At 47.3% G+C, this 19,229-nt stretch overlaps 1 protein-coding gene across 2 annotated transcripts in view; it reads right to left on the reverse strand.

Annotated features, from left to right (window-relative positions):
* Positions 1-240: 240 nt before the first annotated feature.
* RCAN1 (regulator of calcineurin 1) overlaps positions 241-19,229 on the reverse strand; it is a 94,034-nt gene continuing 75,045 nt past the window's right edge. Inside the window, exons 1-4 of one of the 2 annotated variants that reach the window (XM_059164667.1) lie at positions 11,203-11,388; positions 8,154-8,327; positions 5,412-5,571; positions 241-2,014 (exon numbers count right to left, since the gene is read on the reverse strand). In XM_059164667.1, coding sequence (XP_059020650.1) covers positions 1,842-2,014; positions 5,412-5,571; positions 8,154-8,327; positions 11,203-11,289 — 594 coding nt within the window. In that variant the 5' untranslated portion in view covers positions 11,290-11,388 and the 3' untranslated portion in view covers positions 241-1,841. Of the gene's footprint in view, positions 2,015-5,411; positions 5,572-8,153; positions 8,328-11,202; positions 11,389-19,229 lie in introns of those variants that run through there. The other variant, XM_059164666.1, reaches the window with a different exon arrangement.

A 19,229-nucleotide genomic window follows, 5' to 3' on the forward strand; every position in this document is an offset into this window, starting at 1 on the left:
TGAGTACGGTCTTCCCCAGAGTATCATCTCCCTACGCAAAGCAAACCCTCCGACACCGATTTCAGTTTTATCTGTTCTCCCCTTTGCTGAGTGGTGTCTGGATGGTGCGGTCACCCCTCGGTGAACTGCAGCAAAGAATTAGGAGTTTCTAAACAGAAACAACGTGTCCGTTGGAGCCTGCAAGATTCAAAGAGATCACAGACTGATCATCAGAAATAAAAAGGCACAAAGATGAACCTCTCCATAAAGAGTATATTGTGTTGATTTATTATAGACTGCAGTTAAAAAAAATATTTTGAGGTTAGCCTCTCCAGTTTAAAAGCACTTAACCAGGAACATTTGAACAGCTATGCGATGGTCTCTCCCTCGCCTGCCTCCCCCTTCAGCAAGTACTGTAAACAGGGGTTTGAGAACATTCAGTCAGTTTCTGGAACAATCAAATGTATTTGCTTCGTAAAGGAAACCACCTTCCGAATTTCCAAAGCATGCACTGTTACTTGGCATTAGGTATTTCAAAACGACCAATTTTGCTATGGTATTGTAAGGCCAAAATAGAATACCTCTTTACCAGACGTACACATTACAACTAGAAAAAAAAAAAAATTACGGACTAACCAAGTATAACGATTCCATCAGGAATTAATGGGGAAAGGCACTGCGTCTCTTCCATTTGACCACACATGTACGAGCCACTTTGCATGCTTTGAATTCAAGTCCTTTCCAACATTTAACAGCATTTTCTACAACATACAAGTCACGAGTAGGGTAATATCTGACACTATTCTTCCACAGCCGTATTTTTCACCCACGTGTACAATAGGTATGAATATATGCTATCAGCTTTATTTACAAGTTTATCTTGATGTTTTAGTGGGGTAAAAAAAAAGTCAACTATCTCAACACCAAAAGGTGTCTTTTTTGGGGGGGGGGCTATGATTCATGTGTGTAAATCGCCATGTAAAAGAAAGAAATGGAACCAATGTCTGACCCAAATGACCAAAACTAAAATTTCTCACCCACTAAAAGTTGGCAGTGAAACTGCTATTCTCTGAATTTTTTATAGAGTGAAACCTGACATAGGAATTTCAGATTGACTTTTTTTGCCAAAGCACAGGTAGATGTGGCGTGGGAAAGGACCGGGGCTGATGTATCCAGACAGGACGCCCCGTGCGGGTGCTGTTGCAAAGAGAGTCATGAATCTGGAAAGGTGACCGGTTTTCCAAACGCTCTCCCGTCCTCCAGAAGAGGCAAAACAACAATGGCATAACTCTATACACGAACAAGGGTTAGTTCTGAAAATCGGTAATATACATGCACAAACATTAGAACAGGAGGGGGGAGAAAAATGAAACACTACAAATCCCACATTGCCTTGTTCTCGTTTTCACGACGCTTCTGCACCAGACCCTACGAGGCTTCGGGGGTAGTAGAGCAGAGCAGTAGAGAGAGCCTCCCCGCAGGCTGGCCAGAAAGACAAGGCTCTCCCCCCGCACCCGGGGATGAGGCTGCCCTCGACAAACACAGAACCTACCAGAGAGAACGAGTACGACACACTATCGTTAATCAGTTTTCATCGAGATGGGCCCCAATGTCCTTGGGCGATGACCTTGAGCTCAGTGATGGGCCCGGGGCGTCCCTGGAAGCCGGGACGCCGGCCCGGGGGAGCAGCATCAGAACCAGGGGGCGGAGCCCGGATGCTCCTCCGAGCACCGGGAACTGGAGGTCCTGCCCCGCCCGACCCGCGCCCCGCCTCCGCCCAGGTCGTGAGCCGCCACCTGCACAGTACAAGGTTCCTCCCCGCCAGTGGGACTCGGAATCCTTCTGCCCCCTGGCTCGCCAGTTCAGCTCAAATGCAGAGGCGCGTACTCCGGCCTTCGCGTCTGGATGATTTTTGGTTTGGGTCTCTTCGTTCGTTCCATCTCGTCGCCGCTGTCGTTCTCCTGGTCGCTCTCGCAGACGTGGACCACCACGCTCGGGGTGGTGTCGGTCGCCGCGTGCAGTTCATACTTCTCCCCTAGGGAGGGAAGAGAAGATGCAGGGTCACTCGGGCAAGGACCGGGAGGGCCAACGAGCAAGAGCTCGTGGAAGAGCACGGAGGGGTCTGCGGCGCCAGGCTTCTCCGGACGTTCGGTGGGGCTGGAGGGGCCTGGGCAGCCGTGCTCCGGACTGGCATTCCCTCGTGGCTCGAGCAGAAAAAAAATTATATCTAGATATATAATATTAAATAATGTAATATAAAATTTTGTATATAAATATAGTAAGTTTATATATATATATATATAATCATCTTCATATATTATGCTGCTTTCTTTTTTTTTTTTAAAGATTTTATTTATTTATTTGCCAGAGACAGAGGGAGAGAGAGAGCGAGCGAGCACAGGCAGACACAGAGGCAGGCAGAGGCAGAGGGAGAAGCAGGCTCCCTGCCGAGCAAGGAGCCCGATGTGGGACTCCATCCCAGGATCCTGGGATCATGACCTGAGCCGAAGGCAGCTGCTTAACCAACTGAGCCACCCAGGTGTCCCTATTATGCTGCTTTCAAGCACTGAATCAAGGTGTATGGAAAGAGTTTATTTTATTTTATTTTATTTATTTAAATGGAGGGGGAGGGGCAAAGGGAGAGGCAGAGAAAAAAATCCCAGTCAGGCTTTATGCCCCGCCTGGAGATCAACCCAGGGCTCAATCTCTGAGATCGTGACCTGGGCCAAAGTCAAAAGTCAGATGCCTCACCGATCAAGCCACCCAGATGCCCCAAGGAGTGCATTTTTAATTTCACTTAACATGTTCACCAGGCCTCCTAAATTTTCCAGTGTGTGCGAGGAGTGTGCATTTCGGAGAAGACAGTGCATGAAGAAAACACATTAGGAAGGGACATCGTGAGCCTGTCAGGGCTCCCACGGAGGCAGCACACCCCAGGGACAGGAGACACAAGTGGGGGGGGGGGCTGTGCGAGGACGTAATTATGGCTGGTTTGAACCAGGTGCTCCCAAAACATGTCTGACCACAGCATCCCTTTTCACAGGACAACTTGCAACCCCGGGAGCCAGGAGCGTCCTGCATTTCCAGGTCAGCCTGTGTCTGACCAGGTTCAGTCCAGTTAAGGCCCCTCTGGTGCAGCAAGGGTGGGATGCAGGAATCTTCTAGAAGTAACTGAGAAAAAAATCTATGGGGCTGCCCTGGTTGCCTCTTCAGGGCTGAGGGAGGTGGTGGCCAGACGTGGGCTCGGAGCCCTGCCACTCAGTCCCCAGAGCCCATGGTTGCATTCCTTCGCATCCCTGTGAACCTCTAGCTCCTCCTCTGTAAAATGGGAGAATAACAGCCCTGACCTCACTGAGCCAATTACCTAAGTGCAAGCCAAGTTCTTAGGGGTCCTGATGTCCAGGTCACAGGCCCAGTAAGTGTCACCTGGTTTTCCTAATGTTTACAAACAGAGCACGGATCACTACTGGTGGAAAGCTGGGTGCAGTAGAATGCTAGGATTTCAACAGGTGGGGGGTGGGTTTGCTTCAGCTCCCTTCACCCCCCCCACCTCCAAGGGATACAGGGGTAGGTTTTTTCTCCACCCAGATTCCAGACCTTCCTGCCTCACACTACTTTGCGGACTCCTCCGAACCTAGAAGACACTTTTCCTCATAAAATGTTGGGCACCTGGGTGGCTTAGTGGGTTAAGGCCTCTGCCTTCGGCTCAGGTCATGATCTCAGGGTCCTGGGATCGAGTCCCCACATCGGGCTCTCTGCTTAGCAGGGAAACTGCTTCTCTCTCTCTCTCTCTCTCTCTCTCTCTCTCTCTCTGCTGCCTCTTTGCCTACTTGGGATCTCTGTCTGTCAAATAAACAAATAAAATCTTAAAAAAAAAAAAAAAAGGGAGTTGTTGTTTCTCTATCTGGAACATCAGCACAATTGCGTTGGAAAAGTGAGCGAGTCTCAGCTCTTCCAGGGAAGGAATGAAGGTGGAGGTCACAAGACCTCGTTCGTCAGGATCCTTATCTACCCCCTAATTGGCCACCATCCAGCAAGCTTCGGGGTAGGACCGTATTTGCAAAATCTTCGCAGTCTTGTTGGCTGCAAAGCACAACCGAACATGAAATGTTGTTCCAGCTCAGTGTTAAGTAAACGAAGGATGAACGGGTTTTATTCTGTCTAGTTTCTGAAAAGGCTTTTCCAATCAGCCTTCCATAAAGGCGTGGTAGGTTCTGGAGTGGGAAGAATTGTCGTCAGCTGCACTTCTTGCCTCTGGAGCCATTCATCACCTCCTCCAGATGGAGGCCCCATTTCTTCCCTAGCATTCCCTCGGACTCCGGGGGCTCCCTCAGACAGCCGGGAGCTGCGGGAGGAGCGCCTGCTTCCTCAGAGCGGCCATCTTGACCTTCACACCACCATTACCAGTAGGTAACGGGATTCTTGCTCTCTCCCTCAGAGGGAGTTTCCGCTGGAGCGGTGGGTTCAGAAATGTAATCTTTTCAACACGAAACTGCTGATGGTCCAAGAAATAAATCCCTCCATCCAAAGGAACGTCATCAGACTTCTGGTCAAGGAGAAATAAGGAGCCAATGGTCTCAGCATTTATTACGTTTGCTCTACGGACAGGGCAGGAGGGTGGGCTCAAACCACTTCATGCCCCTCATCCAAACCCTAGCCGGTAAGACAGGAACCACCAACATTCTGTTGTTTCCAGAAATCATGAATTGGGCATTGCCTGTGGGCCAGGCACCTCTGCGGTGCTTTCCACATCGATCTCATCTACTGCTCCTAACTCCATTGGGTAATACCGATTGCATGGCCAGGGTATCTTTTATCTGCCTGACTACTCACATCTTTGTTGCCTCAAAGGACTGGAACCTCTTTTTCTCTGCATTCGAACAGGTGTGAGCCCCCTGTAGGGCCAAGTGGGGGCCTGCAGGACGGGGGCTCTTTCTTCACTACACTTCACTACACTCTATGGTTCTCCAGAACATTCAAAAGGGCAGGTGAGCATCAGATCAATGGATGAAACCACCCTGACTAAAAAATAAAGTTTCTGAAGTGTGGGATGGTTTGTTTTCCCTTTCCAAGTCTAGTCGGTTATCCTGGAGGGACAGGCCTTGGGCCCGGGTCTGAGGCTGCCCACACAGGCTGTGCTCAGTGGGTGACAGGAAAGATTGGCGTGATGCCAGCTGCAAGGGATCATGGTCCTTGGTCCCCATGACTGTCTAAGGCCTGAGGCAGGCACGCATGTTCCCAACAACTTGAGTCATGGGCACAGATGAACGCAAAGAGGCGCAGTTCCCAAACCCGCTCGCATCCATCGGACAGTTGAGAGGGGCCACAAGGCTCTGGCTGTTCCCTGACAGCAGGTGCGTGTCCTGGTCTTGGCCCTCAAGGACAACTTCTCCCCATCTCTTTCCCTGCCCCCACCCCAGAGCACTGCTTACCTGGCCCCAGCTTGGAGATAGCATATAACAGATCGTAATTTATGACGGGAGTAGCATCTTCTACTTGTTTCCAACCAACCGGCGGCGAGGCAGGAGGAGAGATCAGGAACTGCTTGTCCGGATTTGGGGGGGCCAGGTGGGAACTTCCTATGTGCAAAGTCTGAGGAGAGAGAGAACACACAGGTGGGTGTTTCTGGAGGAGAACAGCCCCGTGATGCTGCAGCACTCAGTGACAGCTAGTTGGGGACAGGGGACCAAGGATGAGTCCATGACTGGGCAGCAGAATGCCTGCCGTTGAAGGTCGGCTCATGATACGGTCTATTTGGAGAACGTGATCGGGCTATGCTGACCCCTCCCAGGACCGAAACCCACAGGCTCAGGACCACTGACCCAGACCAATGGAAAATTGATACTGTTTTAGTAGAAATGGAGAAAATAAAGCTCTGTCACTGAGGCCAGAGGGATCTCAGAATCCATGTCTTCCGGCTCCTCATATCACAGACATCTAACAGAAGCTCAAAAAGGCGAAACAACAGCTCTACCGTCATAGTTTCTCAGGGGCCAAACCAGGGACGGGGACCCAGGATTCCCGCCCACCCAGTGGCACCCCACAATTCCCTTCCTCTGGGCTTCCAAATCAGATGCACGAGGAAGAGAAAAAAGATCCACCATCCAGGGGGTTTTGAAAAAATAATACTATGAACCAATAACCCACGACACTAGTTTGGGCACAGAAGTCCTATCAGTGGTTAGAGGGCCGTCCGGAAAGGTGTTACATTGAAGTCTGATCAGTCTGGATTTTCTTTGTGTTTTAATTTTCACAATGAGCGTGCATTTACTTTCGTAATCAGAAGAAAGTTGTGGAAGGATTAAGTCATGATCCAGAACCTGGATCAAATGCAGAAAGGAGTGTGCTCCCAACTAAGGACTCAAGGTCAAAACCCGTACCTCCCAAAGGTGGCCACCAGGGGGCAGGGTATCCCAGCTCTAATTTACCCTTGAGGGACCAGCAACCCCCTCTTTCTCCCCAGGTCAGGAAGCCTCTCTAGGAGGTCTGCTTCCCCTGTATGGACCTGGGGAGCTCAGAGCCTCAGCAGGGGCCAGCTTTAACCAGAAAACAGCATCGACAAAGCTCCTTCCCTTCCACTGCTAATCTGTTGGATCCCTGTTACATCATCACGTAGCACTTTGTGAGCTGCCTTGAAAATGGGTCCCCGGTCACTGAAGGTTAGGAGCAGGGGGAAGCTGGAAGGATGGTGAGCCAGGGAAAAAGCAAACCCATGCACAGCCCTTCGTGAGTGTCCTGGAAGCGGGACTCCTGCTACCAGGAGGATTGCTTAGTGTTTGCTAACTAAGCAAATCTGGCTAAGTCATTTTTTTCTTCTTTCAAGCCAGTCCTGCATTGGCAGACTGCTGGCTCTCCATCGCGTGGAGCTCGGTGCTGCTGAGAAAATGCACGGAGTGGGGACCCACTCAGGTCTGTTCTCCGTCTGGAGCACGTCATTAGCCCTAACCCTGGAGCAGGAGCCGTACTCCCAGTGTCCCTCAAACCAAGGTCAGGGGCCACTTCTGAGATCACGTGCTTTCAAATACACACTGATGTTTTCTTAAGATAGGCAAGATACTGAAAATTTAGAGTATGAACTTTGCCTTTCTCCAAATGAATTCGTAGAGTTTTAAATCGGCACATACAGTATATAATTGACTGGGAAGGGCGTCCATCATATCTCGCTGAGTAAAAGAGAAGCCGATAATGGTAACTCCATCGTTTTGTGCAAGAAAATGAACCACTCTGTGTTTGTGTCTGTATACGTGAAGGAGAGAGTGTGTAAGGATTCACGCTAGATTGTCAAAGGTGGTTACACTGGGGGACGGCTCTGGAAGGAGAGTGGAGAAATGTTATCTATTTAACTTTAGGGACTTGGGTGTTGTAACTTGGATTGTTTCAGTTAACTTGTACTGCTTTTGTCATTCAAATGACAAAATAAACATGCAAGAATGTTCATGGCATCATCATCTATGATAGTGAAAAACTGGAAAACAAGACAAACGTCTGAGAGTAAAAGCTGGTTAAACATATTTGAAATATCTATATGGCACACTATTATGTGCCGGTATTAATGGTCTTTCTTTTCAATTTAAGTCCAATTAGCCAATCATGAGTTTATCATTAGTTGCAGAGGTAGAGGTCAGTGATTCATCAGTTGCACAGAACACCCAGAGCTCATCCCATCACGCGCCCTCCGTACTGCCCATCCCCCAGTGCCCCCCTCCCCTATCCAGCAACCCTCAGTCTGTTTCCTAGAGTTCAGAGTCTCACAGGGTTTGTCTCCCTCTCTGCCGACTTCCCATCTGTTTTCCCTCCCTTCCCCTAGGATCCTCTGCGCTATTTTATTCCACAAAGGAGTGAAACCATGTAATTGTCTTTTTCCGATTCACTGATTTCGCTCAGCATAATACCCTCCAGTTCCATTCTCCTTCCCGAAGAATGAGTAATATTCACCCTGATGGCTGAGTGATATTCCATATAATGATCTTTTTAAACACATTTTCATGGGGCAGTAAAATGATCATGAATAATGATGCATGCAGGAAGGTATGACAGAGGGTATACTTTGTAATTTCCATCCTGCGGTGCAGACGTATAGACATTAAAACACCAAGGTAGAGCACGCTCAGGGTATGAGCTGCTTTTAAAGAGGGGGAGAGAGGGAAGCACGCGCATCCACGGATTTAACTCACCTGGGCAAAATATAATTTCATTTCCTTTCCGAGAAATTCAGTCTTATGCAGCTGGAGCCTGGCGTCTGCAGCCGATAAGGGGTTGCTGAAGTTTATTCGGACTCGTTTGAAGCTCTTAAAATACTGGAAGGTGATATCCTTGTCATACGTCCTAAAGAGGGATTCGAATTTGGCCTGAAAAGTAACAACAAAGATAAAAGGCGTCAGAACACACCTGCGCAGGAGTCTTGACGACTCCGTTCCATTTCTTCTTGAGGGAGTGGACTGGAATCATGGCGAGAACACCCCGCCTCTTTCTTAGAGGAGACAGGGGCCTCTCCCCTCTTAAGAAGATGTGTTCTCTCTGCCCTTCGAATTCTGAGGCGATTTTAGGACAAAGTAAGAACGTAGGATCTATTAAGTTCGCTGAATCGTGGAACAAGTGCCAACACTCGACACCTCCCAGAGTCACAGAAATAGTCTTTATAAGTAGAACAGGAGGACGTCGCAAGGAGGGCCGGCTTGGCAGTCTGTCACCCCCCTCTTGGCCTGAAGGTCCCTAATGTCCAGCCACCTTCCTCAGTCCCGAGAACCCCGATCCCACTGCTCGGTTTTGGGTGTTGGGTATTTCTTAGGGTTTAAGAGCACTGGAGCTCATTTGAGAAAAAAAAAAAAAAACCGTTTTTATCGCACAGGAAAACAATGCCGTTGATAAGGAACCTTGCACTTCTTACCGTAAGGAAGAGGTCTAAGGAGGAATCCCCTGTCGCCTTCCCACTTGCTCTGTTACCTTTTCACTCTCTAGAAGAATACTGGCTTAAAAATTAAGGCCGATGGTCCCATGTCTGCCCGCCGACTTTTTTTTTTTTTTTTAAGATTTTATTTATTTATTTGACACACAGAGATCCCAAGTAGGCAGAGAGGCAGGCAGAGAGAGAGAGAGGAGGAAGCAGGCTCCCCGCTGAGCAGAGAGCCCGATGCGGGGCTCGATCCCAGGACCCTGAGATCATGACCCGAGCCGAAGGCAGAGGCTGTTAACCCACCGGGCCTCCCAGGCGCCCCTGCCCGCTGACTTTAATATGGGTACAGTTCTAGCTCTAGTGTTATAAAGACCAGTGAAAATTATAAGACAGCAGGAGCTCTGAGAATGGAAGTGTCCAAGTTCAAGGGTGTATTAGGCTTTCCATTCAGGAGGGAGCTCATCTACCTTCTGGGAAAAGCTTTTTGGAGAGACCCCTGCTGGGCTGGGGGGTGTCAGCCGGAGCCTGTGGGGGAGATGGGAGGCCACAGCAGGTCCTCAAGCTCCTCAGGAGGTCCTCGGGCTCCAACCAGAGAGAGAGTTGACAGATAGTCGAAACACACTTCCAGAAAGATTGTATGGGCTTTGAGTGGTCATGCGACTGAGCACTGGGGATGGGTTGTGGGAACTCTGTGAAAGGCAGAAGGGGCTGGCTGAGGGTCCAGTGGGGGGCAGTGTGCTTTCTATAAAGGGGATCCATGCAGAAGAGGAGGTGTGGGGGGGGGCCCACTGAGGACCTTGGGAACCTACAGAAAGCAGGTGGCGAGAGGATGGTGTGGAAGAGGGGGAGAACCTTCGAGACTACTGAGTGCAAGAGAGAGGGGAGGCAACGGGTGTCCAGGGGCAGGCTGCTCCACAGGCAGGCTGTTGGGGGGATGGGAAAGCTCCCACACTTCCCCTCCTGGAATTCCGTGACTTTTCTTTAGTTTAGGAACAGTTCTGAGGGGGTTGCAGGGGCAAAGAATGAGAGCAGCGCATAGCAGATGCTTCGTGGGGATTTCATCGGGCTGCATGGGACTTTTTCTCCACCTCTCTGGAGCAGGAGGACCGGCAAGTTGCTGGCACGGCGCGTGGGCATCAATTTGGAATTTTGCATGACCTCATCAATAGGCATTGTGACCAATGACTTAGTGCTTAGTTCTGAGGTTCTGATTCAGAATTGAGGGGGAGGGGACTTTGAGGACTATTTTTAGAATACGAGGCAGAGCTTAGGACCAGAACACAAGACAAGGCACAACATCTGTTAAATCCACATTTCTGTGATACCATTCCCCTACAAAATAATTTGTGCTAATAACTGGTACCTGGTTTTTGCAGTTGTTGGACGGCATCTCTCTCTAATTAATTAAAATACGGATTTCGACTCACATAAGGCTAATACGAAATACAGAGATTTCTGTAGTACTTTTCATAGGTAGAATGTGCTCTGATCTAATTCAAAAAGCCCAGTCCTGGCTCACACGCATCGCACGTAATTGGGGAGTTAAATTTGATTAAATAACAACAACAATGACAACAACACAAAACCTTCACAGGCTCCGATAAGGCATTGGGCATAAAGCATATCACACAAACATCATCCCCAAACAGAACACACAGAATTCATTTATATACAGTACTGTTCAAGATCAATTACACAGCTGGGGAACTACTGATGGAAATCTGACATCCTAATCAAATGAAGAAGAAAAGCATCGGAATTAAAATTACTAATTACACTAAGTACCATCAATGGGAGCTGCTTCCCGGGAGGTACACTTACCCCCACTTAAGTTATTTATCCAGTTTTATTACTTGCTATGGCCTCATTTTCCCTAACTAAAGAAATCCGAAAACTTGGGGACAGGACCTAGTAATTACCACAAACATATACACATCTTTACAATATTTATTTCCCAAGATAAAATTAAATTGTTCTGATCGCTAGATGTCAAAGCGAAACGCTCCATTCATTGTCAGAAAAAGCTTCCCTCTAAAAATTTACTTACGACCTACACAGAATAAAAAACACCCTGTTAAAACCAGTTGCATTACCAGTTAGTCAAGGGACCTAGATGTTTGCAAATGTTGAGAGCTTTAGAAAGCTCTTTGCGGGTATTTTCTCAGGCAACAGCTTTTGATTGATAAAGCTCCAAGTATTTTGGATTTATTCCCCAACCCGCAAACCCACAAGACAGCCATGTAACACCCCTGCAAATATCTCATTCACTAGTCCCAATTAACACAATGCTTTGAAAACTCTCAAAAATCACATCATATTAGAAGCCTTACCCTGGTTTCACTTTCGCTGAAGATATCACTGTTTGCCACACAGGCAATCAGGGAGCTAAAACTGTAGTTAAAGTTTCTAAAGTGCATCTTGCTTTCTTACAGTGAGAGGACTAGCAGCTCAGACAGGCAAGCCCCAAGCGAGGTTCCTTTGCAAGAGGCTGTAGGTCCTGTCTCCGGCCAGCCCTTATAAAACACCGAAGTCCAGCCCCCTGGGGAAAAAAAAGCACAGCTTCCCTGGCATCCTGTTTGGACAGCAAATTCCTGAGTCAAGTCCTGCATGCTTTCAGGCAGACGGAGACAGAGTGTAAGTTTCTACTGGAAAGAGGTGACGTCAACACCTTAGTCATTTTCCCTATGCTAATTAACTTTGCTTGGGGAGGATGGAAAAAACAGCCAAGGTTTGCCTTGCAGCTGTTTTATCAACCGCTCTTGCAGCATACTTTCCACTGGTAGTAATTCCATTCAGCCACTCAGACACCATGCTCCTCGGCTGAATGGGACGACCCTTCTCAAGATGGAAAATGTTACCGAAGAAAAATGAGGAAGGTCTCAGCAGTAAACAGTAATTAGCCTCTAGGGGAGTTTCGAGTCTTTGGGAAACCTGGAAACCCAAGCCTGGACTGGTCGTTTGATCCCTGTAATTCCCTGAAAACCTCAAAGTTTCGTGTTGGGGTATTAGAGAAAACATTTTGAAATCTTTCTTGGTCAATGAACTCTGTTTTTAAAGAAAAAAGTGGGATTCATTTTGTAATATGGCTTTTTTTCCCCCTAATTGAACTTTATTGGATGAATGTCCCAATTCCCGCTTGTATTCCACCGTGGGAACGTGGGAAGAGATCCTCAAGCAATCCCGGGATTTTTCATTGGAAAACTTTATTATTTGTAATTTGGGAGCTAGGAATATGCAACCCTTTGATCATTTCCTAACAGCTATTGGGCTCAGAAAAAGATATAAAAACATTTTGGAGAATCTAGGCTCTGAAGTTGAGAAAAGAAACACTGATGCGGTTGCCTTGCTTTGAAACATGTTGACAAAGTTTTGTTGCTGTTGTTGTTTTAATAGGAAACGAGGGGGAAAGGGAAAGAGTCTATGCTACACTGAGAAGTCCATCCGGATGGCCCCTTTTCCAGGTACGACGTCTGGTGTGGAGAAGCTACTAGGATGGCAGAACGCTAGTTCTTTCCAAAGGCTGCGGCTCTTAAGTTCTAAGCACTTTACCAGTGTCGATCCCTATGGCAGCTTGGGTCCCAGGTCCTTCTCAATCTCTCCAATTTCATTATCCCCTAAAAGCACTCCAGGAACTTATAAAAAAAGTATTCTTTAGTCTAGAGGCACATGGAGACACCTCCTCCAGAAGCTTCCAAAAGTGAAACAGAACCCTGCCATTCACATGTAAAAATTAACTTCAAAGAATCGTTCAAGCCAGCCAATAATAAAAGGAATATATGCCGTGGAGGACAAAACAAACCAGAGCATTTATCCCTCCCCAGAAAGGAAAAGCAAAGCCTTCTCGGATGAACGAGTGTTGCTTCATTTGAATGCACGCTGCCCTCCTGCCAATTGTCGGGTTTTGTAAGAACCCAGGTATGGTGTATGCTTTGCCAAATTACCCATCACCCCCAACCCAAAAAGATCTAAATGCATCTAAAAAAGTTTGGAACACTGAATAGTACGGGTTTAACATGAAGAGGAAATGGTCATGTGAGCCAGTGCTTGGTGATGGGAGCATGTGTTTGGGTCCATGACACATACAAGCTCTGGTGGCCGCAGTGTGGAGAGGGGAGGTGTTGGTGGAAGAAAGAAGGGGAGCGGGAGGGTGGAGAGACAGAACTGTCCCCCCTTCTCCAGAGAGGCTGGGGACACCTCTGAGGTGACCCACTCCCACCAACTCCAACCCCTTTTCTTTTCCTCCTGGAGTCCACCTTAGCAAATGGAGTTAAAAGGCTATTGGAGGAGGAAGAAGAGGCTAATTTCACAGTCTTCTTCTTTTTTTTTTTTTATTTTTTAAAATATTTTATTTAAGTATTTGACAGAGAGAGAGAGAGAGCATAAGCAGGGGGAGCTGCAGAGGGAGAGGGAGACGCAGGCTCCCCACTAAGCAGGGAGCCTAACGTGGGACTCTATCCTAGGACCCTGGGATCATGACCTGAACAAAAGGCCAATGCTTAAACGACTGAGCCACCCAGGCGTCACTTTTTTTTTTAAATCATGGCATGAAGTTCCTGATCAGTTGTTGGACAGATCTGAAACATTTTTGTTCATCTGAGACAAGAGTACTGCTGCTCACCCAAATTTGTAGTTTTTGTTTCATTATACAGATGAAAACAACAATGAAGAAATAGTGAGGTATCCGAAGATTGTTCATCTGTCTTTGCTCGTAGAAATAGAGGACAAAAGATCACTCTCTCACCAGGTGGCCCATAACGCCTAATAAAAACGTATAATTCTGTACCTGCCTTTCAACTGATTTCATGCTCATTTGAATTCAATTGTGAACCTGAGTTCTCCCACTTTACATGAAGAAGAGGAGCTCAAAACGGTGGCCAGCTGTAAGGAGGCTGAAAAGAATGCTCTCCGGCAAAACTCACTGGGTCACAGAGTGACCGGGGCCTTGGACCAGGAGGGGCACCCAGGGAACCCCAGCCCAGGCTTCCTTGGCTACTGCATGAGTGGTGCTCCAGCCTTGGCTGGCCAAGGGGACAGACACCCGCCCCTGTACCGAGAGGTAATACTGCGGCAAACTCATCTCCGTTTCCCTTCCTCTGCTAATCTGACAGCTCTCCTTTATAGACCTAACACGCATGTCTATTATATGTGAACTTGGATTTCTGAACATCCTGTGCAAAAGAATTACGTTGTACATAGTGATTTTCCCCATGGAGGATAAAAATTGTTCCAAAACAAGTATTTAGAGAGTCAGCTTTCCTACATGTATATCCCTTGTCATTTGGGGGACAAGTACATTCTTGATTCTTGTTTGCTAGTCAGGCATAACTGACTCGAAGACAGCAGTGCCTAATGGCTTATTAGAGCTCTTGAAAAGCACACTAAAACTTGCACTTGAAATAGTAACACTGACACCAGAAGTTAAAGAAGAAATGAAATGCTTTAGTCAACTAAAAGCTTTAGATGTTTTGCATTTCTTCCATTTATATCGTAAAAATCCTAAATGCATCTCTGTAACTTGCCTTTGCTTCCTCTGGGTCCATGCAGTTTAGAACATATATTTTCACCAAGAAGTTTTCTATTTTCAGTGAGGAAAAATCCAGGTTTATGTTGAATTCCACCATTCCCATTACAGCATTCCTCAGGCAAAGTTAGGATGACCTCAGCCCGACCCTATAAACCCCAAGGGGTTGTATAACTATGCCGAGAATGTGCCACAGGGGAAACTTGCTACAAGATGTCCAGAGAGGGAAACGGAGTTTGGGCTTTGATGAGCAAACCAAAGGAGGGCGAAGAATGAAGCGATGTTCGGTGTTCGAGAGATTGAGGGAAGGGGGAGGGGTGGGCGGGAAGGACTCACCTGATTTGGATAAAAGGTGTCATTTTTTTTTTTTAAAGATTTTATTTGTTTATTTATTTGACAGACAGAGATCACAAGTAGGCAGAGAGGCAGGCGGGGGGTGGGGGGTAGGGAAGCAGGCTCCCCACTGCGAGGAGAGCTGAATGTGGGGCTCGATCCCAGGACCCCGGGATCATGACCTGAGCTGAAGGCAGAGGCTTTAACCCACTGAACCACCCAGGCACTCCCAAAGATGTCATTTTAAAGAGCATTTATCTTGAATGCTAAATGGAACTTGTGGTTTAGTTGAGTTTTTAGCTCCTGAGATAATGGAATTGTTTTTTTTTTTTTTTTAAAGATTTTATTTATTTGACAGAGAGAAATCACAAGTAGGCAGGCAGAGAGGCAGGCAGAGAGAGAGGAAGGGAAGCAGGCCCCCTGCTGAGCAGAGCCCGATGCGGGGCTCGATCCCAGGACCCTGAGATCATGACCTGAGCCGAAGGCAGCGGCTTAACCCACTGAGCCACCCAGGCGTCCCGATAATGGAATTGTTTTATTGTGACTTTATATTTGCAGCCCTTCTTTCTATAATATGGACCTTTATTCTTCCAACCTATGTTACTGGGCAACAGAAAAACACAGGGGCTCATTCTGGCTCCTTCTCACCACTTCCCAGTCTAAAGGAGGTTATGAGCGCAGGGGAGCGTCCTTGTCCTCAGCATGTAAACCGGGTTAGTATTAAATTCAGAGTTGCGGTGGGATCAAACAATGTGAAGTCGGCACAATGCCTAGCACACTGCCTGAAAATACAGCCGTGGTTGCGTGTTTGCCACGTTTCTATTTCCTATTTCACCTCTAATGGTGCTGAGGTTTAGAAGGACCACGGCTATGGGGAACGGAGCCGTTCACTCCAGAATGAGGCGCCACCCACGGGACACCATCAGAAGCCTCCTATGGCCACGGCAGCCGTCTTGACAACCCTCTGCCTGTGGGAAGAACATATACAACTTAATATATTTTCACCTCTTTCAATGCTTTTTAATGTCCTTTTTAAATGCTTACTTTTAGGGTATGTTTTAGAAAGTGCCCAACGTAGAGATGAAGTTGTGTAGAATTTACAGATGTACTGGCAGATGTACTCAAAAGTCTTTTACCAATGAGATTCATGACCAAAACCCAAAACGCATGGAGACCATTTGTCAAGGCAGAAAGTGTGATTTAATTCCCAATTTACTTTGAGTTTTGTCCTAACTATCAAGTTAAGAAAGAGAGCAGGAAAATGTTCTCATTTTTGATCTCCAAAGGAATTTCCATTCTTGTTCTCTTTTAGGAGTAATCAGGAAACTGGGCTCTGAGTGGTCAGATTTGGGTGCTTTTAGCATTGCTTTATTACTGGTAAAAATCTGCTGGGTTCCAGGGACCTCCGTTTCTGAGAAAATGTAAAACAAAGCAGGTAAGCTCTTTGCTGATGGGCTTCAAGGTTCTAACCAGAACCCCCGGAACAAACAGGCAAGTGGTGATTCTCCCAGGAATGGGGCTGATGCCTAAAATAAGAATTCCAAATCTGAAATAAGAAAACCATCTTAAATGAAGATCACCTTTATGTTTAATAATCATTAATCTTCTTCTGGATCTGTAGGATTACAACGAAGAAATGTCACTGATGGTAAACTTCAGCCTGGCACATTTCAAATGATCTGAAAAGCAGAAGAGCCTGAAGGATCTGGTACTTTGCACAGATTCATACAAGACAGCATACATACAATTTGTATTTCTGGGATAATACAGAACTTTCAAGGACTTAAATTAATAATATGGTAGCTTTTTGATATTAGTGACAAAAAGGGTCAATACAATGGTGAAGCTGCTAGGGACCCCTGGGTGGCTTGGTCAGGTAAGTGGCTGCCTTTGGCTCAGGTCCTGATCTCAGGGTCCTGGTATCTGGCTCCCTGCTCAGTGGGGAGCCTGCTTCTCCCTCTACTCCTCCCCCCACTTGTGTGTGTGTGTGTGTGTGTGTGTGTGTGAGTGTGCACGCATGCACCCACGCACGCGCACTCTCTCTCCTAAATAAAATCTTAAAGAAAAACAAAAAACAGTGGTGAAGCTGCTAACCGTGTTATGTTAGCAGAAGGGCACCCATGCTCTGTTAAATATGGTAATGATTGAAAAAAAAATTGCAATCATCAAAAAAAGAAAAAGAAAGAAGAAAGAAGAAATAAAATGAAAGAATCCATTGATTAGGGAAAACTATGGAGGAAGAGCATGTTTAAATTTCTCCCTTAAAAAAAAAAAAAGGTTAGAGTTCATACAAGATTTCATCTTGGTTGTTAAATTCCAGGGGCGCTCAAAATCCTATTAACTTCTGTTTCCTTATTACCTCACTCTTTCCTTAGTACATACAGGTTAACCACTCCTCTACAACTTCTTGGAAACACACTGCTTCCAGGGATTAAGATGGAGAAACAGCCATAGGCAAATCAGAACTATTCTTCATGAACGACCTGCGGACCGGCAGATGGGGATTAAGGGGGGGTAATGTTTATTTAGAGATGACTGGGCCCAAAGCCACCCTGACTCATTATACCTTGTTTGCTCTCTTTAGTCTGTTCCTTTCTAGACCCACCTTGGTTTAATGACTGAGTTTAACTTCGACCTCGGTGCCTTCCTCCATAGGGGCGCGATCCTGCCTTGACAAATACCCTGACGGGAAATGTCCTGGGAGCTGCTTAGCCACAGTCAGACCCTGGGCTCCTCACTCGCCGGGACCTGGTTCTCTCTCATTCCAGCCGGCCACCTGCACTCGCTCATTCCCACTGAGTAAATCCCTTTCCCTCCAAAGCAGGAGCTCTTCTTTCTCGTGGGAACGGGAACACGGATGGGAGAGCCCTGATCCTTTTGGTGCCCGATTCCAGGCTCATCTGGGAAGAGTTGAGGCAGCTGAGCCCCAGCCAGGATGTGTGCTGCCTGAAGGCAGAGGCCAGGTGTCTTTCTAGTAGGTTCTCCTGGGGAACCTGGCCCAGGGCTGGGGCCCTGCGGCAGCCCATGGATCTGGGGGGCAGAGCTGGCGTGGGAGGGGGGAGTGTCTGGCTATGTAAGGGGGACACCAGGGAGCAAAATCGCAATCCCTGAGTCTATAAAACCAAATAGAAAACACAGTTTTTGAGAACTTTCCTATGCAGTTTGTATGAACACCCCCTTTAAAAACTCGGAGTCGGGGCGCCTGGGTGGCTCAGTGGGTTAAGCAGCTGCCTTCGGCTCAGGTCATGATCTCAGGGTCCTGGGATCGAGTCCCACATCAAGCTCTCTGCTCAGCGGGGAGCCTGCTTCCTCCTCTCTCTCTCTCTGCCTGCCTCTCTGCCTACTTGTGATCTCTCTCTGTCAAATAAATAAATAAAATCTTAAAAAAAACCAACTCGGAGTCAGCTTGGAAACTGTTTTCTGCCAAATGCGGGAGCAGAGAAAAGTGGTCCCTGCGTGTTTTCCTGCTCTTTGCATCCCCACCCGCCCCCAAGCCCTGGTTCCCAGTCTGTAGCTGAGAGATGGCCAGTGGGGCCAGAGCATATGCTGTCCTTTTATACTTATGCGGTCTTCTTCGCTGATTATTTGCAAGTCTGATAATAAGCTGCATGAGGAAGTATATTCTGTCTTCATGAGGATGACACATGACTTCAAATATACTTAAAAAATAAACTATGCACACAAAACAAACAACCTTGGATATTAACACTTGTCTTCAGAAAAGAGAACAACCGAGCCCACTTCGTTCGTTGGGGAGATCTGGGGGTTCCTGTCAATGAGAACTTGGCCACACACCTCTGTGCCTCGGCGTCTGGGATGGAAGGGCTGTCTGTCCTCTTGGGTCTGAAACTGTCAGCTCAGTTTACTGGTTGTCAATTGGCAGCTCCCCAACATTTAAGAAAGTTGCTGACGGTATTGAAAAAATGGGAGGTTTCACAGAGAAATAGAAAATCTGGCTTCTTTGGAGGGGGTAAAGAAGGGACTAGTGGCCCTTTGGGGACCAGAAGCCCACAGGGCTATGGCTCACCTGGGAGGCTACATGCTGCGCTCGCCAGATATAATTGTCCCCATCGCTCCTGACGCCTAAGGCATTCGAGCTCTTGGCCTCAGGCTTAATTTAGTAATCAGCAAAAATAGAGGAGTCCCTTGCTGCGAGCCAGACCTGGAGGGCCAGGGGCGTGAGGCTGCTCCCCCACCCAGCCCTGGGGCTCACAATGTTCTCTGTCTCATAATCCACTCCAAATAATACACTCAGCATATCTGTCGCTCCTTACATGGCAATTCTTTATTTTTTTCTGGCCCCTTCGCTGGCACAACACATTTTCGTAAGTGACTCCCTGGATATTTGCCGAATGTTCTCTTCCACCCCTGAAATTATATGGTAACGCCAACGAATGGTGGAGACCTTAAGATAGGGATGACACAGATTCTGCTCAAACGTTTACAAACCACAGTTGGTTTCTTTAGAAACTGCTCATGTCATAGGACATGATTGGATCATAT

The sequence above is a fragment of the Mustela lutreola genome, chromosome 2 (genome assembly GCF_030435805.1).
Source record: "Mustela lutreola isolate mMusLut2 chromosome 2, mMusLut2.pri, whole genome shotgun sequence".
Lineage (NCBI taxonomy): Eukaryota > Metazoa > Chordata > Mammalia > Carnivora > Mustelidae > Mustela > Mustela lutreola.